General features: G+C 38.4%; 1 protein-coding gene across 2 annotated transcripts in view; it reads right to left on the bottom strand.

The window, feature by feature from the left end:
* The window catches only part of LOC136250678 (trinucleotide repeat-containing gene 18 protein-like), a 60889-nt gene that overhangs the window by 12912 nt on the left and 24730 nt on the right, over positions 1–23247 (bottom strand). Inside the window, exons 3-5 of one of the 2 annotated variants that reach the window (XM_066042905.1) lie at positions 15662–15718; positions 13973–14017; positions 10802–10895 (exon numbers count right to left, since the gene is read on the bottom strand). In XM_066042905.1, coding sequence (XP_065898977.1) covers positions 10802–10895; positions 13973–14017; positions 15662–15718 — 196 coding nt within the window. The remainder of the gene's footprint in view (positions 1–10801; positions 10896–13972; positions 14018–15661; positions 15719–23247) is intronic. The other variant, XM_066042906.1, reaches the window with a different exon arrangement.

Raw genomic sequence — 23247 nt, 5'->3', positions numbered from 1 at the left:
TGCCCCAACTGATCGCGTGGCCTATCTCAGGCAATCCTACTCATCACAGGGTTTTTCTTCAGAGGCTTCAGGCCTTATGCTCGCCTCATGGAGAGACAAGACTAACTCCAGCTACAGCTCATCCTTTGCTAAATGGGCTGGCTGGTGTCACCAGCGGGGTAGAAATCCCCTTTCAGGACCTATAGCAGATGTCATAAACTTCCTGGCTGACCTTTCCTCTCAGGGCTACCAATATCAATCCCTTAATTGTTACTGCTCAGCAATATCTTCAGTACATGAAGTGGTGGATGGAGTCAGTGTTGGAACTCATCCCGCAGTTGCAAGACTATTGAAGGGTGCTTTTCATCGAACACCACCCATGCCTAGATATTCATCCTTTTGGGATGTAGGTACAGTAATTAGCTACCTCAAGAGTTTGGGTAACAATGAGGGACTGACCCTTAGGCAACTAACACTTAAGACTGTAATGTTGTTAGCCTTGACTAGACCTTCTCGATCAGCTGACCTGTCCAACCTGAATATACACTGGAGGTCTTATCAGTCAGATGGGGTGACATTCCGACCAACTCATTTAGCAAAGCAGAACAGGCCATCTAAGCACATACCAGATTTTTTCTTTCCGTGCTTCAAGGATGACCCTATATTATGTCCAGTAGTGACACTAAGGGCTTATGAACAGCGTACCAAGGAATTTAGAGATTTGCAATCATCTAAGCCAAAAGCTTGTTTGTTCCTCTCTTGGATTGGGAAGCACAACCCAGTGACCTCCTCTACAATTGCCAGGTGGCTTAAGGAGACTATGAAGGATGCTGGGATAGATATCAGCATTTTCAAGTCACACTCTGTGCGAGGAGCTGCCTGTTCTAAAGCAGCTGGAGCAGGTGTTACAACTAAGCAGATACTGGAGGCTGCAGACTGGTCCTCAGAAGGCACCTTCCAGAAGTTTTATCATAGGAATTTGGATGGGGATGACAAAACTAAGTTTGGAACAAGTGTTTTGGCATCCCATGGTGCTTCAAACCATACATGTTGATATGAAACGGAGCCTTCCGAAATGTAATTTACGAATGGCTCAGGGCACGAAGTGCCTGCATGCTATTTAGAATTACATGAGGAAGGTGAAGTTGAAATATCAACATGTCCCTCCCACCACACCCTGTTTTTTTAATTACTAATTGGTATATTTTCTCCAGTTTCTCTTTAGGCTCACCTGCACAATTTCCAGCTGAAGAGTTGTAGGTCACTGCATTGTGAAAGTTGTAAATCAAGAACTACAAAGAAACCAATGGAACTTGACCGCGTGGCGCTTTTATAGTGGGACTGTCATTTGTCGTCATTTTAATTATTTTGTCACGTGTATAGACTTCAAAATGGCTGTCACATCCTTGTATTTGTGCCAAATACATGTTGATATTTCAACTTCACCTTCCTCATGTAATTCCAAATAGCATGCAGGCACTTCGTGCCCTGAGCCATTCGTAAATTGGTCATGGACATGAAGAAAGACATAGGAAGGAAAGTTATGTAGTTTCTATCCCCACAAAGTACTCACATTTTGCTCTAGCCCTGTGAGAAAAAAATAATTATACAACCAAGTACTAAAGATAATACGACATGCGGTTAAAATTATGTCATTAATAATGAATAAATAAATAAATACTAATTAATAAATAATGTTTGAGAAAACTACAAGGTCTAAGGCTTCGCACTCACCGGGAATAGAATCCATGTTGTATGAAGAGACAATCATATAATGGACGGGTGTTTTCATGGAGGTGATAGAAACCGTACGACTATTCTATTAAATGCCGATCAAAACAGCTAGTACGTGACGCCCACTTCAATGCAGTTAATCAACCAGGCGAATTCAAACAGCGATATAGATGAACGAACTGCTGATCATTTGTTTTTGGAATTGTTACCAGCTGGCACACCAAGTCTCAAGTCATCGTGCCAGCTGCCAGTGGATGCGCTCTCCCTGTAAAGGAAAGTAATTAAGGCGGCCACGCCCAACACAACAACATGAAAGAAGTTCACCATGCCAGCTGCACAAGACCAGGAAAAAGATTAATAGCGGTACGTTTGTTTGTATTATTTTGTATTTCTACCTGGCTTGCTAGGCTCTAGTTGGCTTGGCTACAGCAACATTACAATATATGGCAGCTAGTAATTAGGTTACGTGCAGGCGCAACCACAGCATCAGTTCACAGTTGGTGTTTCAGTACTTTTTATCGATGTGCTATGGTCCGTACTCTAGTTGAAAATTCCAAATTTTTTTTGTGTACTTGTTTGTTAACTTTTTTTGTAATATATTATTATGACTGGTGAGCCCATGCATACTGTGAAAGAAATGGCGCCGTGCACCCCAACTTTATCAATTATTGCCTGAAAAGTGAAGTATCCATTACACTTCATTGTAAGCTATGTTAGACTCGTTACACAGCATTACGAATCAAGAACTGTTTGAAAAGCACCCCTGCAATCCACACATACTGCATCACAAGAAACAAATGGTCCCCAGTTACATCAATTATTGTGAAGTATCCATTATGCTTTGTTGTCAGCTATGTTCAACCCATTACACAGCAGTACAAATTACGGCTGGGACAAATAGTGAACTTTACCTTCAAACATTCGCTAATAAAATGTTCGAACATTCGCTAATAAAATGTCTGAACATTCGCTAATAAAATGTTTGAACATTCGAAGCCTTGGTGTTAGCTTTCAAGTTACAGGTTTTCTTGTATTTACTAGCATCCTTCTTAAGCTTTACTGTATCTTTCTAATCCTATTTAATAAGATTGTAAGCATTTGGAAAGTGCATAGCAGCAGTACTGAATGACGTGATTGATTGCAGATGGTGTGTCTGCTATACTGCAATCATGCATAGGTAAACACCAACTAATGGCTAAACAGACATTTTCCTGCAATATCTATCACTTTATAAGGTGTTTTAATGCTATAACTATGGTAGCAAGCTAAACTGCGATGGCTTAAAAGTGGGAGTGGCACTCGTGAAGAGACGAACATCAATTGCGCAAGATCAATAAACAGCTGCCATAAAGACAATGATGTTTATTTGCAATTCTTTCTTAGACTATGAATGCATTACGAAGCTTCGAAGGATATTTTTAAAATTCGAAGTGTACTTATAATCTTCGAACCCATGAAACATTCGAAGCTTCATCCCAGCCCTAGGACAAATCAAGTACTGTTCTAAAAGCACCTCTGCAATCAAAGTAGCCACTATAAAAAATATGGATGATTTCTGTTATGAAAGGGAAGCCATAACATGCTACCACCACATCGACACTTTTCACTGTCAGCAAAGATGAATGGGACGTAAATAAAGACACTGGTAAGTCCATGAAAAACGCATTGTATGTACTGCGGTATGCCAAAAGTCACCTCTCAGGCTGAAGCGACGTCGAACAGTGAGAAAATCAAGCCCGTAGCTTTAGCCGATATCGAATTACGCTTGTCTGAAGGCATCAGTCAGTCAGTTACTTACTCAATCAGTCAGTCAGTTACCAGAAAATTCCGTTAAATGTATATATTTTTAAATTCTGTAGCAACTTGTTGAAAGCATTTCGGGTCAATCTCAAGGCTTGTTTGGGCTTAGTTTTGCCTAACCAATACTGCCTCATCGTCGTCTGGGAAAAGTGAGGCTGGTTTTTGGGTGATGTTTTCTCATGGGCCACACCTACTCCTTTGTGGTCCCTGCTATACAGTACTATAGTACTGTATGATACATTTACAAATCTGGGTGTCAATACTGAAACAAAATAAAGTATCATGAACCACGATAGTACTCACATGATGCCATGTTTTTGGTTAGCTCACCCTACACTACAAGAAATTAAATCACTACAGTAACTAAGTTGTATGTGTTCATCTTGCAGATGAGCTTAGATTGAATATATAATAGTTAGACGTCAAGAACCAGGGTTCTACGGGATTTAGAAAACTCGAAGGCCCTGGGCTGTAGCGCCTGAGCGCAGCGAGGGCGCTACTAAGGGCCTGAGGGTTTTCTAAATCCCGTAGAACCCAGTGGTTCTTGACGTCTAACTTATTTAGACTACAACTCGTTATTGTACCTTGAGTTGACAGCTGCTTGTAAATAGGAAATGTATGGCTAGATACTAGAAACAAGCCCTATACACCTCCCGACATGGCGGGACCTCAGCGTGGCTGTTGCCACCCGTTTAAACGCCCATGCGTTGCCAATGTTACAGGCGCGTGCTATGTATCGAAGTACTGGACTCAGCGAGTGGACTACAACTCATTGTTGCTGTTGTTGTGCCTCGACAGCTGCTTGTAAGCAAGTAATGTAGTGTTGATTAGTACAAACAAGCCCATTACACCTCCGTCTAATTCAGTACGGCTGTTACTAGCCATTTAAATGCCCATGCGTTGCCAATGTTACAGGCGCGTAATTATCGTGTTTCGTATCGCCTCAGAGCGTGGTCTCTATTGGACATGACCGTGGCTCTACGAGATTTAGAGACCACGTTTTCAGCCAATCAAATTTCAGTATCAAACTTGTTGTACTCTAAACTCTAATAGAGCAGTCACTTACCCTAATATAGCAGTCACTTTCTAAATTTTAATTTTGTTGCAGCAGTCACATCTACATTTACCAGCTTAGAAAACCATGCTGGTCTCATGCAATTGCATAATAGCTGGTGTTTATATTGCACCACTAGGAGAAGCTTATTCTCCTGACCACAGTGTGCTAGCTACATGATATATGCCTTGCCCTGTTGTTAGTTTGTCCCATTTGTTGGTTGTATGGACCCGGTCCTAGTAATATGAATAATAACATGAAGATGAACAAAACGGCAAATTTCAATTTCGTCCCACATACACATTCTGTTTCCTTTTCACTTTATACTTACTAGTGGACCAATACTCATTACATATAACAACCAATGGGTTGTTTTGAGTTGGAGGATGCTGTGGTTTTAGGTGTGCAGTATATTAGAGTTTTTGCAAAAAAACATGGGCAATCCTTATTATGAACCAAAGTGTGTGCCCTAAAGTGACTGTTCTATTAGAATATCTCGATTGTACAGTATTTAATAAGAGACCTACTTCGGCCTTCTTACATTAGCTATCTTGCAAGCGCCATTTCTCCTACAGGCATAAACACACCATTAGCGGTAATTAATATGTCGCCTATAAACCATCAGCTGTAATAAAACACATGCAACCTGACTATTTAACACTAACCCGTTGTACATCTGCTTTCCAGCCCGTTATCTTTCTAGCAACCGTCATCTCTCTCTGATCAATGAGCAAGTGAACACATACCTGCAATGGAATGCAGGTCATGTGCTAAGGTGTTTAAATCAGTGTCAAATAGAATCGTTGTATCATTTCACTTGCCAGCATGAACAGGCATCATTATTATATGTTTGTGCCTTTGTTCCGGTGAATCTATCCCTAATTAGTACATGTCTGTAGGCCTTGTAGTTTTCGAGAATATTATTTGTGACTGGATTTTGGAAAAACGATCCAAATCGCACACTAGAAGTTCCGAGATAAACGGTTTTAAAGAATTGAAGCCAGCATAACTCTCCAAGGATGGCAAGCACGCGTATGAAATTTACACAAAAGATGCATCAATCTGTTATCTTTCAAGCCACTTCCAGTACTTGTAGCTGCTTGTACAGTTTCCTGCCAAATAAGATAGAAAATCTGAGCAGTTGGACGAGCGAAGTAGTATCACGAGTGCTCACAAAGGGGTGGAGGCTGGGGGGTGGCGGGGAGGGCAAGAGATAGACCTCAAAATGGAGGCAGACCACAATTGGAGTCCAGACACGAGATTACAGGGCTGTGCTGGATCCTTAGTGGCTGATATGTAGCAAAATCAACAGAGAACATGTCTGGCCAACATTATAAGGCTGTCCACCAGTAAACCACTGACTCTTGCCAAGCCAGGTCCTTCACAAGGCCTGAAACCGCCATTTGAGCACTCCACACCACCCAGAAAAGACGTGTGTGAAAACCAGCCTCGTGTAGTTTGAGTAGTGCTGAGGGTCAAAACTTGTAGTACGATAGTGTAGCTATCCACTGGTGGTGTTAGTTTGATTTTGCCTGATGTGCGATTTGGTTCGGTTCTGTAAAATCTGGTCACATTTATTAATTTACTCATTCATTATTTATGACATACTTTTAACCACAATTCTTATCCTTCTTAGTATTTGGTTGTATAATTATTATTTTGTTTCACTCATGTACAGCAAAAGTTATCCACTTTTTATGCTAAAAACTATATAGCCATGCTTACTGAGTCCCATGGCCTATTAGTAAGCCCTTATTCCACAGATCACGAGTCACCTTACACCTCGAAAATTTTCTAAGTTCTCTTTGCCATTACAATATAGCAGCAGTTCCGTATATAAAAGAAACCGTATAACAATAAAATTACAAGATTCTATTGTGTGAGCTTCTTCGGGCTTTGTTGTAAGTATTCAAGGCTGTAGCAGCACTTCTTAAACTTCTAAGATCGTGCATAGCATCTCTGCATAGATCTATAATCTATGGTCTCTGCATGGTGAGTATACTTCTTCCTGTAAGCTACCTCGCAATTTACTACAAGCAACCATACAAGCACTCTCTCACAGAGATGTAATGGTAGTTTCGATTGGCCAGGCTGCTTATTCTCAGCATGGTGCTTATCAATTAGAATTATAAGCGCCTGCTTGAAAAGGGGTCTGGTCCAGAATTAATATTCCAACTCATTTTCACAGAGCTCGGGTGTTTACTCAATTTTCGTCATAAAACATATACTTCCTTTTATATTTCAAGCCACACATGCAGTGGAAATGCCATGAACGATTGCCAGTAGTGGTGATGAGCGACACTAAGGCTGTTTTTCTATGGTTGAAATGGACACAGATCAATTCCTTGTGAAAATGAAAAGGCTAAAGGTAAACTGAGCAAGTAATCCTTTTCAGCCTTAGAAAACCAACCTCAGTGTCTCTCATCACCGCTACCAGCAATCGTTTGTGGCATTTCCAGTGTGCACGAGGCTTGACATTTAAAAGGAAGTATACGTTTTATGACAAAAGTTGATTAAACACCCCGAGCTCTAGCTTGGGGTGTGAAAACCGAGTTGGCATATTGATTCTGAACCAGACCCTTTTTCGAGCAGGTGCTTATAATTCTAATTGATAAGTGCCATGCTGAGAAAAAGCGATTTGGCCACGCGAAACTAATGTAATGGAAGTGATGCGCTGATACCAGAGATTATTCATTGTTATGAATATAGTTTCTATAAACCATTTCCTTTCCACGTAAAGTCTAAATTTGGGTGGAGTCAGTATAGTATTAATTAAATTAAAACTATTTGTGAGTGCCATAATTATCTGACCACATTGTGTAAACAACATTATGGCTTCATTCCATGATTGACATTGCAGCTACACAGTATTTGACTTTGTTGTTGTGAATTATGTATGTGTATTCAAGATTAGCTACTGTACAGACTAGCTATATATGGTGTGGTGTGTGAAATAATTTATTTGTGGATGCCACTTATTGTTTGTAGTACGCTAGTACTTATTAAGTAGGGATTGGTAAGAAATCATGTGGCTTCGTAATTTTTTGCACTTTAAAAAACAGCCTTGCAATAAGCTTTACCCGAAAAAACCACCTGGAATACATTAGTACTGCTAAGCAAAAAGTTGAATGTTTCAATGTACAGTGAACTTTAAAAATTTTGAAATTCACCTAGATTTCGTCTGCTTGCCTGCCTGCTGTAAGACTAGGTGTACAGCTCCAGAAATTTTAGACAGCTAAGGTAATGACGGCGAATTCACGAATCTGTTGTTCTGATTACATTCTGTCCACTGCATCATGCTGTTTACTTTAATCGTTCATTAGTTTCTTTGTTCTTCTCAAAGGATAATTAATAATTGCAGCGCTTAACAGTTGCAGCACGTGCCACAACCCAAACACGTGATTTTAATGAAGTGTGAGTACGTGTGTGCGTAACACGAGGGTGAACTGGTGTAGTACCCAAGGATTTGTCTCTAGCATTTATTAACGCTGGGTAGTCGTTTAATAGTCTTACTAGTTTAGCTTTTTTTGAAAGGTAGCTAGCTAATAATGCCTTTGAGGGGCGGATCCACCTAGGGATCCAGACTTCTAAAAGCGAGGGTTCAACTCTTAATGGTGGACTCTTCAGCGATGTTTTACTGTTAAATCATCAACATTTAGGACATTAGAAATGCAGCTGAAGCATTTAACGGTTGCTATAATAACTTTAAAGACAAATATGATAATTATTTTTAGAGGTGCTTATTGCTTACGGAGGTAAAAGATAGTTGCTTCAAGTGACATTTATACCATGTGGAAAACAAAGAGTATAATATAGCTAGCTAGACATAAAAAGTAAACAAACTAGCCATTTAAAAATTTTTCAATTTTAAAAGGAAGTAGGGATTGATTATACATGCTACAAAAGTAAGGAAACAAGCTCAAATACGTTACAGCTGAAATGAGAAACAATTCCTTACTTTTTGTAGCACCATGTCAGAGCTTATGATAAGAATTCTCTGTTGTCCTGCCACAATGTCCTGACAAACCAAAATCGGCCGGACAATTGCCAAAATTGACTGGACATGAGATGAATGCCCAACATGTCTACTGTAGCATAGCAAATAAACATTATAGTGGTAAGACATCACATGCCTTACTGCAGCTGTTATGTGGTTAAAGTACACCAGTGGGTTGGCAATGGTACATTTATGGTCACTCCCTTGGGTTGTAAGAATGTATACTATCTCCTGGCAACCAAGTGAATGTTATTGTTGATAGCATGCCAGCTCAGCCCTTAGGCTCCTTCTTTATGCTTTGATGGGACACTGTGTCCGGACAAATTGCATTATGGTCAGACATCTATGCAATTTGACCGGATTTTGTCCGGTGTCCGGACGTTATCATAAGCTCTGCCATGTATAATCAATCCTACTTCCTTTTAAAATTTTAATTTTTTAAATAGCTAGTATATATACCTATGCAACGGATACAATACTAACATGAACAACAAACTCTGCACAAACTACTGTACGTATATATTAGCTTTTGACAGATCGTTTGTACTACTGTGCACCGGTGAGCCAATCATAATAATATGTTCATCCAGCATAAAATATTGCACCCCTGGAAAAAACTGTATGTGATTCTTCTTATTGTGTACGGTCTTGGCTGAAATACACCTGTATAATGTACAACCACTGACTATTTAACTTCTAATTATATGCTTGTCAAAGGGCATGTATTGTGACAGGTAGCTACAGTAGCTCAGTATTAGTGTGTATTTATGAGCATGCACTGCATGAGGATGCTAATGTGACGACAATGACTACGAGTCCTGAGACTACAATGTACAGTATATGTTCTTCTCATGTATGACAACAGCTGCTTAAGATTTATGTACACAGCCAAGAGTATAGTCACATAAATACTCTAATAATGCAGTCAAATGTGTCTGATAACAACAAAGCTTGCACTGAACAGAAATTAAAAGCTCTATCTACAACAATCATCATTATCAATAAAACAAATCCATTACTGGATTTTTAACAAAGTACATAAAGTAGATGAATATAAAATTGAAAATAGTAAATGGGGAATAGGGATTGCTGAAAAAAAAGCCATGAAACAAGACGGGGATCACTGGGATGATAATAATCCCTATTTTGACTAGTATCAATATGAGTGGAGCATGTAAAATTAATCTATGACAGAGAGTCAAAATAGGGATTTGTGGTTTACACTACCACCCCAGCAATCCCATCTTGTTTCAAGGCTTTTTTCAGCAATCACTATTCCTCATTTAAAATTTTCCATTTTTATTCATCTAGTAAAAATCTGATAGAGGTTTTTCAGGAGGCATTCCTGAGTCACATGTATGCATGCATACAAATACAGATTATCTTCAAGTAATGAGCGGACAAACAGTGGTTGGAGAATTCTACAGTGACTTTTAAACAAGCACAGAGGTATGTTAAGAGGTGCAAAATACCATTCTGCCTTCCGGTCCTCAAGAAAATATTGGTCCAACTTTTCTAATGTATTGTGGGTATCAGTAATCAATCCACTTATAATTTGTTTTGGTTCCGGAATGCCTCCCACAAACTCTATTCTCTGGTTAATCTTTGAATGTCTGTTACACAAGGCCAGTTGCAATCCATAAATGGAAATAAAGGATCACTAAAAAACCAGAAGGGATAAAGCTGGAGTGGATCAACACACCAATAGTGGTAAACCTACGAATCCCTATTTCAACTCTTTTTAACTTTACCAGAGTCTTACCTGATATAACCATGACCAATGTCAATCTACTCGATCCCTTCTTGTTTCATGGTTTTTTTTGATTGATCTCTGTTTCTTATCTTAAAATTTTAATTTTTCAATAGGTATAGTATATAAGGTTAAATTAGATACACAAAGACTCTTCCGTAAAAGTGCATTATGTCACATAAGATATTTGCAGTAGCAATGTGGTGGATACCCTTGATTTTGGAAAATCTCTACTATACAGTATTACCGTGTACAGTAGTACTGTGTGTGATAAATAGAGGGCATGCAGTTATCAAATGCTAGGGATTTAAAGTAACAGCTTACATCTCCGTTCCATAGTAACAAATTTAATTAACCAAGTAAGTATATTGGGAAACTACAAAATATATGAAAATTACAGTGCATTATACGGATAATGGATATGTAAAGTAAGTATCTGCAATTTTCATGGTCACCATGCACATAAAATGCATAGCAATTAACTTACTTGTTTCCTGCCAAAAGCTAAGAATCTTCCCAACATAAGGTAATTTATCATGTCCTCCTGACCAGAATGTTGCATTATCTCTGACAAAGAGAGCCTATAGTGATGATTAACATTAAAAGGAAATAAAAGTCTCAGTCTAGCCAAACACACTTTTTGTACATACCATACATTATAGTTAAAGCACTGCCGCACGTGTGTACGGAAAATACAGCACGAGGGGGCATGTCGAGAGGCTAATACAGCACGAAGCAAAGCCTCATGCTGTATTTGCCTTGAGACACATATGGTTAAGTATTTTCATGTTATCTTCAGGACTTGTCCGTTTACATTAATAAATGTAACAGCAATATTACTTTCTCCCACCCATCATCGAAGTATTTAGATATGTCTATAAAAGCAATCCAGTGGTAGAAATCATAATAGCTGGGGTGCATGACTACTCAGTGCGGCAAGGGCTATCAGCCTACACTGGCTTGGGTGATTAATCATACTGGTGCAAGCGCTGAAGGCTATTAGCCTGCACTAAGAGTACGTGGGCAATTATGCTTTAATAAAGCACTCTTTGTGGGCAATAAAGCACTGTTTGCCCTAATGTGTACTTTACGAATTTTAAAGTAGACTTTTTCTTTGATCTCGCCCACACAAAGTTCTATAAAAGTATTTAAGGGGCAAAGTTGAGCAATGCTACTAAATAAAATTTTTTCGTGGACTAGCAAACCATCCCAAAATGTATATGGAGCTGCAAGGATAAAAATTTCACTGTTAACCACCAAAACTAGGCCTGTACAATAATGGGTAAACCAATATTATGATAATAAAGTTGATTATCACGATTATCATAATAATGGGTACAATAATCACACCACTCAACACTGTATGCACAGTACAGTACACATGTTAAAATTTCTGTTTTTACACAGGTGCAGCTAAACTGAGCAAAGGTGCAATCTTTGTATATATTGAAATATATTATACACAATACACATACACACAACTGTACTATGTACAATGTACAACAAAAGCTTTAATCATGCATAATGAATTTTGAGACTTGATAGTAAGTACAAAGTAATGAAACTTATTTCAGATTTTGGGCCAAAAACAGCAGCATGTTTGCATGCTCTGGAAGTAAACAGGAGTTGATTACATGACTAGCCAGCAACACTAAAAAGTCTTTCACTTAAAACTGAAGTTGCTGGGATACCTAGATAGTTTTGACAAGACAGGAAATTGACTTGAATATTGCTTCCACCAGCTTTTGCTCTGGATCACTGTCAATGCACAAGTATTTTTTACTTTCTTCTAGGCACGTTCTCTCTTACTTCTGGTTCCCACACATCCTCTAACAATGACATAAATTTACTCTTCTTTTTGGGGGCAGGTTTCGGATCCACTTCCATTTGTTTTTCTCCTCGGTAGCAGCTAGGCTTGCAAAAACTGTCACTTTCTCTTTGATCGCTAGCGTAACACTCTGTTTAGTTTCTTCTGACAAAAAGCTAAAATATTTAAACCTTGGATCTAAAAGCAAGCATTCTGTAAAATTTTTGCAACAGATAAATCTGTGTATCTACTTTGAAAATCAGTCCACAATACCCTTTTCATTTGTTTTGTCGATCTGCTGTCAGTTGATGTCTGTACTGTACAAGGTGTTTAACAGTAAGCTTGTACATCAGTGTCCGAACCCCAGAGAGGGTTACCCATTTCTCCCCACAAATTACATAGAACTATGGATTGCATGACGGAGATAAAAGCTTCTATTACTGCATAATTTCAGCATCACTGGGTATCAAAAATCAGACTAGTGGATTTCAATCAGTGCTGCAAAAAAAGAGGCTGCTGCTGTTTCAATTTTCTTTCTATCGTATGTATAATAGGTAGAGTTCCATCTCGTTGGAATGCTCTGGATCAAGCGCTGCTTGTCATGCTTCAGATCTTGTTGCTTACTACCCAGAACATTTGTTAAAGTGACTCACCAACCTTTTGGCTCCACCTATACCTTTGACATCTCTGACAAATCCATTGCCTTCTGGACACCCAACTGAATGGTGTGGGCAAAACAACATGCTCGACATCCAAATTCAGACAAATATTTCTGGCAATATCAGAAACAGCAGTATATAGCTTCCCTAACGGTAGCTTCCATCGCTCAAGTGCATCCTCCTTCAAGCCCGCTGCTAAGTTTGGAGCTAGTTGGAGCTGATAAGTTGGGAGTTATTATTTCAGCACTTTCCAGCAAGTGGCAGCACATCTCCCAATCCTTGTATTCATAGGCTAACATATCTGCAGTTAGTATAGATTAGTAGTTACTGCACGTCTGATAATAGTGCACTACTAACCTTTGCCTTTTCACATTCATACATAACCGGAATAAAATACCTAGCAAAAGCAGTCCTATCATTTGGAGTTTCAAACTTGTTTAACATGTATTGAAATCCATTGTCATTCACTGTATTAATTGAGAGCATGTCTTTCATGATACAGTAGCAAATCGAATTTGTCAGGGTATTCTATTTAGCTGAATTTCTTGGAATACGGCTGGCAAGCTCAAATGAATGTTCAATAGAGGTTGTAAAGGCACTCCAGGCATTCCAGAACTTGTACTTGCCTTTTCTCCAGTGCTCCTATCTTTTTTCTAACTTCTTTAAACTCCACTTTGTGGTGATACTGCAAATGAACCATCAAATTCGTTGTGTTCCCTTTGTAGGACGAAGGATTCTTACACAGCATATAATACACTGTCATTCTTTTCCACTTGTCCTTTTCCACGAATTGACTGTCTTTTGTTTTAAACCCAGTGTCTCCACACAGGGCTTTTTGTTTTCTCTAGTGGAAAATACCCATCATTAGCATGCTCTTCTACAATTTCAACATTTTCATCATCCTCTAGGTTTTCATCAATATACATGCATCGTCAGCCATTTGTCAGTAAACATGTGTGTTAATACTGTGCTAAAACAATGTTCTAAAACAACCAGATTTATCAAGTCTTGAAATGGCACAGAATAGCACTGTTTAGATGAACTGAGAGTTACACCTATGTAGTTAGAATCATTCTTGTAGCAACACAAGCATACTGTTACACATATCTATAATTATTGTCCAAAAGTGTTTCTTATAGTAGCCATGCATACATTTAACAATACAATAATAGTAAAATACAGTGCAACATACTTCACTTTTTCTTCTCATCCCAATGTAATACTTTCTTATTGATTTCTAAAAATAAATGCAAACTGAAGTATCAAGAGTAAATGTAAATTATAGTAACAAAGAGTATTGAACAGTGCATCAGCAAGTGAAAAATGATTACGTAAAGTACAGCAACAAGGATGTTTAAGTAATTATTAATGTACGTGAAATGGTACAGTAATTTGAAACACATATGTGGCAAAAGGTCTTCTTACTATATAGTAAAAAACTTTGATGAATTTGGCGAATAGCATTGCAATCGTCAAAGTTTTATCCACCAATTATTTTTAGCAATCACATGACAGATTAGCCATGTTGAAAGGATGAGTATCGAAGTATCATGATAGGTATCGTGGGTATTCCCAGCGTTCCCTTCAATTGTCGCACAAGAGTTCATGAAAATCCAAACGACATTACTAGAACCAGCAAACGATACTTACACTTGTACGGTAGATACCACTCGAATGCAATATCGTTACGCGCAAGTACAAGTGATTAAAAGACATGCTGAAGTGATTAAAAGACTGATTAAAGGGTGTGGCAGCCGTTTCCATTGTGAGTCGTCATCCCTCAATGCAAGGTATAAAGACTCGCAATCAAAGTGGTTGCCACGCCCCTTAATTGGAGAGTCATTTAATCACTCACATTCACATGTAGCGATGTTGCATTCGAGCGGTACAGTATGTGGTAGCAAAATAATTTCAGGTGAGTCTTCATCTGCCAAACTTTTTTGTTGTTGTCAATTTTGCAATAATGGGTTTTTGCCAAACTTTTTTACTATACAGTAGTACTTTTCGTGTTATTTGGGAACCTTAGTATTGCCAGTAGAGTATGGTACGTACTTCTTAAGTACAAAAAATTCTGAAGAAACTGGAAATCCCTACATTTGGTAGTTGAATCACTTGTATGAAAATTTCTTGAAGAAAAATATGGAAAGAGAGGAGAGATTAAGGAGAAGAGAACATGACAGGCTAAGAAGGGCACAAGAAACAGACAACAAAAGACAAGCAAGGTTCAGCACAAAATAAGCAAATATTCTATAATGGCACTCTATATAGCATTAGATTGGCTAGGCCAGAAACTTAGAGAGTGCAAGACACACTGTGGCAAGCAACACCTCAGTCTATTCTCAGAATAAATGCTTGACTTTATCAACACTCAACAGTGAACTGACAGAGGTAATTATTCTCTCCCCTGTATAGATATTATTGATCACAATTAGCTATGTAATTTTTGGTGTTTAAAAAAAACCAATAAAAGCTGGAGCATGTTCCCTTGGACAGTGGTCTTTGTTGAAATATCATCCAATTCAAGTGTTAGCTACTGATCCTTGTAGCTAGTTACCGCTAGTTACCATATGTAATGCAGAAGGTACATGTATACTGTTTGCTATTTTTCAATACCGCCCAGCTCTACACTTTAATTGACTGATTTAAAAGATTGTACACAGCTTACAATTTATGCTCTTTTCTTCCTCTATACAAACAATAATGACCTTTACTTGATTTAGCAGCTGAATACAGCAACCATTAAAAGGCAACAATTGCTGAAATATCCATGCTACTTTACGCAATCATTTATCATGAACTAATTCACAATTTGGTACTCTTTAATATAGATCACATGAAGAAATCGACATACATGTAAAAGCGTACCACATTATTAAGTTACCTCATCAATAGTAACAGTTTCAATAGGCTTGCCAATCCATGACCATCCATTATTTTCCTAAACAAAATTTTACATTAATGAAAACTTCATTTGATAGCACCCGCCCCTTTACATAGAGATATTGTACTTTGCGCGGGAGGATCAAAGCAATGCCGCATACTTCATTGTCCATACAGTACTAATTAGAAGCATAACTGTACTGTATGAGTAATACAGAGTTATGCACAGCTAATTGGGCAAATACAGCACACTTGGGCAAATACAGTATTTTATTACTGAACAGTGATCAGTCATATGATGTAGGTGATAAATCATACCACCAATGTATTACAAAGGGCCTAACATGCACTCAATAAACCCTTGGCGGTAGCACAAACAGGCATATTGTTTCATATAACTTGAGGGATCTGCTCGTCATGCAGTGACAAAACTCTGTTGCTTTCCCTTGCTTTAACTCTTGCATTGTGTTTTAAGTACATAACCTTGAAAATCATATGTACTGTACTTGTACTTATACCTAAATAAATCTCAAAAGTACTTGTACTTTACTTAAATGTACTTTGCTCCATGCCTGGCAATTACTGCTATACTGGTAGTTGCACAAGTACCATACTACGGTCATTAGACCCTTCCTCTATATTACAAAGGGGTGGGTGCTGCCAGACTAGTACCAAGCATGATCCCTTGTGAACTGTGAAATTTCTTGAAACACATCAAATACATCGCATACAGCATACATACAGTGTATATGTATGTACTATCCAGCTCTTTCTCTATATCATACAGTACGATAGTACTGTATAGTAGGGGTTGGTAAGAACTCATATAGTTTCGTGGATTTTTCGCACCTTGAAAAACGGCCTTACAATAAGTTTTACCTGAAAAAACTACCTGGAATGTATTAGTATTGTTATAATGATGCTGTACCTTGGGTAAACGAAGCGAAGTCGAATGTTTCCATGTACAGTGAGTTTTAAAAACTTCAAAATTAACCTACATTTCATCTGCCTGCCTGCCTGCCTGCCTGCCTGCCTGCTGTAAGACCCGGTTGCGCTAGGTGTACGGCTCCAGAAATTTCAGACAACCAAGGTAATGACAGGGATTCATGAATCTGTTGTTCCGATTACGTTCTGTCCACTGCACCATGCTGTTTGCTTTCTTCATTCATTCACTTCTTTGTGTTCTTCTCAAAGGATAATTAATAGTTGAGGCGCTTAATAGTTGCAGCATGTGCCACGTGATTTTAACGAAGTGTGAATACGTGTGCTTAAGATGAGGGTGAACGGGTGTGTAGTACCCAAGGAGTCGTCTCTAGCATTTATTAACACTGGGTAGTTATTTTATATAGTCTTAATTACCAGTTTAGCTTTTTTGTGAGGTAACTAGCTAATAATGTCTTTGAGGGGCGGATCCACCTCGGAATCCAGACTTCTAAAAGTGAGGGTTCCACCCTTATAATGGTGGACTCTCCAGCGATGTTTTACTGTAAATTCATCAACATTTAGGCCATTAGAAATGCAGCTGAAGCCTTCAACAGTTGTTGTAATAGCTCTAAAAGACAAAACGATAATTATTTTTAGAGGCGCTTATTGCGTACGAAGGTAAAAGAGCTGTTTCAAGTAATATTTATCTATGTGGAAAACAGTACAATATAGCTAGCTAGCTAGACAAAAATAAGTAAACACACTAGCTATTTAAAAAATTAAAAATTTCAAAAGGAAGTAGGGGTTGATATACATGCTACAAAAAGTAAGAAAACAAGCTCAAAAATGTTACAGTTGAAATGATAAAAAGTAAGGAAACAGGATTAGACGACTACTCGCTATCACACTTTAATCCCTACTTTTGGCTAATTTGATGGTCTCATTTCAAGATGCTAGCCAATAGCAGGTATTAAAGTGTGTCCTATTTTAGCAAGTAGTTGTCTAATCTTGTTTTCTTACTTTTTACTGCTGGATCATTTCAACTGTAACATTTTTGAGCTTGTTTTCTTACTTTTTGTAGCATGTATTTCAACCCTACTTCCTTTTGAAATTTAGAAATTTTTAAATAGCTAGTTGTAACACGAGCATGAGAGCATACATATCAGGCAAAGCCCGAATTCCCAGTGTTAAAGCTAATAAGTAACACTTATCAGGCTGATAGCCTGTACAGGGCGATCAATCACCCAAGCCAATATGAGTGCAGCCACTGGATGTATCATGAACCACGATAGTGGGTTCATAATAGGAATCGCCCATGTTTTTGTAAAAATCCTAGCTCACCTAAAAATCACCTTGAAAAGCATCCTTCCAGCTCAAAACAATCCTCTGGTGGTTCTTTGGAAGGAGTATAGTAAGGCTCAAACGAATACTGGTTTACCGTATTCGAATATTCGCTCAGCTCTAATGAAATTAGTCGAATAATCGGCGTAAGGTTTCATTGCAATTCAGTAATTAAGGTGGCAACTGCCAAGAAGCCTACAAATAACCACAAACAGCTTTGTGGCTTCGTATGAATAACTTTACCAAGAAAGGGCCTTTCTGAAAGGATTTTCACAGCGATACTGTGATAGAAAGTGATTGTAACAAAGTAGAAGTACCTGGAGTAAGCCACAAATCCGTACAAAGTTTTGTGCTTACGGTGATTCACAGTGGAATTAGTACATTTTCACCAATTAGTGGTTGCCTACTACTCTTCGCTTTATCGGCATAGTCCTTTCCTTTTTGTTACTTTCATTAGTATCGCCTTCGCTTCGTTAATTACTGACAGCTAATCACATGTCACCATATAAATGATCACGTGCGAATAATCGTTTGTTGATTTTGTTATTCGGCTACAAAGCAAACGAATATTAATCCGAATATTCGGATAATCATTTGAGCCTTAGAGTATAGGTCCACTAGCAAGTATCAAGTGAAAAGGAAACAGTATGTGTATTTCAGAAATTTGCCATTTTTTTCATATTCATTCATATCATGAACCACGATAGTGGGTTCATAATAGGGATTGCCCAAGTTTTTTTTTGCAAAAACTCTAATATAACACACACCTAAAAACCACCTTGAAAAGTATCCTTCAACTCAAAACAACCCTCTGGTGGTATAGGTCCACTAGTAAGTATCAAGTGAAAAGGAAACAGTATGTGTATTTCAGACAAAACTGAAATATGCCCGTTTGTTCATATTATTATTATTATTATTATTATTACTAGGACCGAGTCACATACAACCAAGTACATACACCAACGTGACAGCCCCCCGGTGAGGCTATTAGGTGGTGAATGCATTATCCCCAAATCAACTCAATATGTCACAGTAGTGACAGATATAACACAAATAGTGGCATCGTAACTAAAGGCCACCAGTAGCTAAGTGCCAGTACATCATTGGTGTGGTATAAATGGCACAGTGATGTGTACAAAGTATATGTATACAAAACATACAGGAGAGAACTATACATTATTGCAGTATTGTATGCAGCAATACATTATAGGCAACATCACCATGCAGATAAAAATTATTAGCCAATATACAGCAATGTATATCAACATCACCTAGAGCTAAGGTAAGGTTCATCAGTGATGTAGCAATGGCACAGTGATGGGTGACACACTATAGTTATGCATACACAACTTTCAGGAGATAGCTACACAATGCTGTAGGCGTATGCAAGCCAGATGAACCAGATAAAGGAAGACAGCCAAGCCACTAGAGCCTAGTAGCTACGCCAGGTGAAGGCAAAAAAGATTAAGCACGTATTGAATTGCCTGACACCAACACAAAGAAAGTTTGCCATGCCAGCTGCACAAGACAAACTTGTTTACTTGTATTTTATATGTAACTGTAAGCTTATTGTAAAGAGCGTGGCATATCAGTGTCAGTTTAATGTTTTCTTGTATTGTTTATTTACGTGAATGAATCCACTGGCAGCTGGCATGGAGACTTGAGATGTTACAAACATAAAAACTTACTTGTAATCTTCTTGTTTACACAAGTGGCTTCTGGCTCTCCTGCACGAGCATCACTAATCTTCCGCAATATGTAAGGGTGTGGTACTGGGCGTTATATAGAATTACACGTATGGTCAAGTCATCAGCACAAACAGGAGCGACGATTATACGTTTGTGCCTTCATTCACAGGCGAATCTATCCCCGGTTAGTTTATGTCTCTAGGCCTCGTAGTTTTCTCAAACATTAATTATTAATTATTTAATTATTTATTTATTTATGATGTAATTTTAACCGCGTTTCGTATTATTCTTAGTACTTGGTTGTATAATTATTACTAGGACCGCGTCACATACAACCAAGTACATACACCAACGTGACAGCCCCCTGGTGAGGCTATTAGGTGGTGAAGGCAAGATCCCCAAATCAACTCAATATGTCACAGTAGTGACAGATACAACACAATAGTGGCATCATAACTAAAGGCCACCAGTAGCTAAGTGCCAGTACATCATTGGTGTGGTAATGGCACAGTGATGTGTACAAAGTATATGCATACAGAACCTACAGGAGATGCACAATACTGTAGGAGTATACAAGCCAGGTGAACCAGATAAAGGAAGACAGTCAAGCCAACCAGACCCTAGTAAGCTAGGTAAAAGAAAAATGTACAATAATACAAGAAAACATTTATAACATACCACGCTCTTTACAATACATTAGTACAAACAGACAACCAAACCAACCAGAGCCTAGTAAGCCAGAAAAAAATATAAAATACAAGACATATGTACATTACAATACAAACAAACATACCTGTCCTTGTGCAGCTGGCATGTCAAACCTATTCAGGTGTCCTGCAGCCATAGATACACGAGCGCATCCACTGGCAGCTGGCATGGCAACTTGAGACTTAGTGTGCCAGCTGGCAACACTTTCAAACACAGCAATTCGCTCCTGTAAATATCCACTTGAATCTGCTCGATTGGTAGTGGGTATATCACGTGCTGTTTTGATCAGCATTAAATAGAATTGTCGTACGTTTCTATCACCTCCATGGAAACATTCACCCATTATACAATTATCTCTTCATACAACATGGATTCTATTCCCGGTGAGTGCGAAGCCTTAGGCCTTGTAGTTTTCTCAAACATTATTTATTATTTATTTAATTCATTATTAATGACATAATTTTAACCGCGTTTCGTATTATTCTTAGTACTTGGTTGTATAATTATTCATAATATTATTCTTATTATTCTTTCACAGGCATAGCGAAGTTTACAAGGAGAATCCTGGGATAAAAAGTAGCAAGGCTTGCTGAATGGATCATTGTGCATGTCCATGACCTATTTTTGATTTCGTGTTTGGATGGAAACAGTCCAAACTGGGCTGTTTTTTCTTGCCAAAATGCCATTACGCTCAGGAAGCCATACAAGATCACATTCAAAGTTTGGTTTTTTGGTGTGCGCTGCTTGTGGCTAATAGAATCTGTCTTTATTAAACTCAGTATAGGCCAGGAAGCTTAATCTGGGCTGATTACTTTGTTGCAAGGTGGTTTTTTCGCTCCATGATTATTGTACATGGGCGGGTTATCCAGATTAAATACTCTAATACAGCAGTCATGTAAATACTGTAATAATGCAGTCAAGTGTATAACACAATCCTTACACTGAATTTGATAGCTATTAAAGGCACCAGAATTGTAAATTGTAGCTCATATTGGGAGACTCTCAGTCTGTATGCACATTGCAATTTGATCAGTTTCATGTTTTTACTGAAACGTTGACGGCATTACTATGCAGAATGCAAAATTACACTATTCACCACAGTCTTCATTATCTATCAAAGAAATCCATGTTAATTTGTACACATGATATTGTAGTCAATAGAGTCAGAAGACATTGCTGAGGAAATGATGTGTTCCAACAACTTGCAGCAAATACTAGTCAATGAAATAGGTCTATATAGTTCAATGGATTAGTATGCGGGCCTTTCTTGTGTACTGGTGTTACATATTCCCTCTTCCAGTCTGAAGGGAGTTCACCCTGATGTATAATGCAGTCAAGTGTATAACAACAATCCTTGCACTGAATTTGATAACTATTAAAGGCACCAGTAATGTAAATTGTAGCTCATATTAGGAGACTCTCAGTCTGTATGCACATTGCAATTTGATCAGTTTCATGTGTGTACTGAAATGTTGACGGTGTTACTATGCAGAATGCAAAATTACACTATTCACAACAGTCTTCTTCATAATCCATTACTGGATTAATAAAAAGTACACAAACTAGATGAATAAAAAATTGGAAATTTTAAAATGGGAATAGGGATCACTGAGAAAAGCCACAAAACAAGAAGGGATCGCTGGGGTGGTAATGTAAACCACAAATCCCTATTTTGACTCACTTCAAAATGACAGAGCATGTAACTAATGATTTATGTCAGAGAGTCAAAATAGGGATTTGTGGTTTACATTACCACCCTAGCGATCCCTTCTTGTTTCATGGCTTTTTTCAGCGATCCCTATTCCCATTTTAAAATTTCCAATTTTTTATTCATCTTTATTATTCTTCATCATAATATTCACAGACATAATGAATTATACAAGGACAATTCTGAGATAAAAAGTAGCAAGGCTTGTTGAATGAGTTAGTATGGGTGTCTGTGAGGTATTTTTGGCTTCGTTTTCGAGCAGGAACAGTCCAAACCAGGCACTTTTCTTCTTGTTCAGCTGCCATTCCATACGAGAAGCCATACAATGACGTGCTTAAATGGTCTTGAAGATGGACTCGCTTGCATATTCAGCTTGTTATCCATTATTTTAAAGCATAATACAACTCAGGAAGCCTTTCCTGTGCAAAAAGGTTTATTCATATATAGATAGTTTTCATACCGTGATTGCATATGTGGGTGGGTCGTTGTGACGTGCTACTCAAGGGGGTGTCATGTAGGTACGCGCTGTAGGTAGATCTGCGACCGCCGTCAAAGTATTGACCGGCCGAAATTTCATTTTTGACCTGTGACTAAGAGCCTTTTTCGACCTTTGACCGGTGACTTAGCGATAATATTTCAGCACTTTTCGATTGTGGGTTGGAAGCTTTTACCCTTGACTGTTGAATTGACACGATTTTGGTGGCCTTGACCTTTGACTTTAAGACTTTGACCACGGTCGCAGATCTACCCACAGTGAGTGCCTGTGTGTCACCCCCTTGCTACTGTGACATTACTTGAGTAAACTTCACTAGATCTTATGCATTGCACGAAGTTGGCTACAAACACTAGAGTGTTCACTAATAGCTTCGATCTTATTGCTGCAGGCCTGAGCCAAGCACCTTCCCCTACGCGAAGGAATATTGTGGTTTATGAACTAATTACATGTAGTGCCACATGTCTGCAGTGGTTTGTGTAAGTTACAGCTGGTGACCACACCTTGCATTTGATGCATTAATAGCCAACTTACTACCTAGATTATTGAACTTTTACTTGTCAGGATTCCATGTCTCTTGACAGTTAGCTACTTAGCTCAGTATACATAGCTATCTGGTGTGTCTTCATTAGTTGTTATTCCTAGATTCCATTTCCTGTAGAACCACAAAATTTCCATCGCTATTTCCATCTTGAACATGACCTTTCAAACTGTGTTAGTGGGTT

The sequence above is a fragment of the Dysidea avara genome, chromosome 3 (assembly GCF_963678975.1).
Source record: "Dysidea avara chromosome 3, odDysAvar1.4, whole genome shotgun sequence".
NCBI lineage: Eukaryota > Metazoa > Porifera > Demospongiae > Dictyoceratida > Dysideidae > Dysidea > Dysidea avara.
The sequence above is the reverse complement of the archived record's forward strand: the minus strand, read 5'-3'. Positions and strand labels throughout refer to the sequence as shown.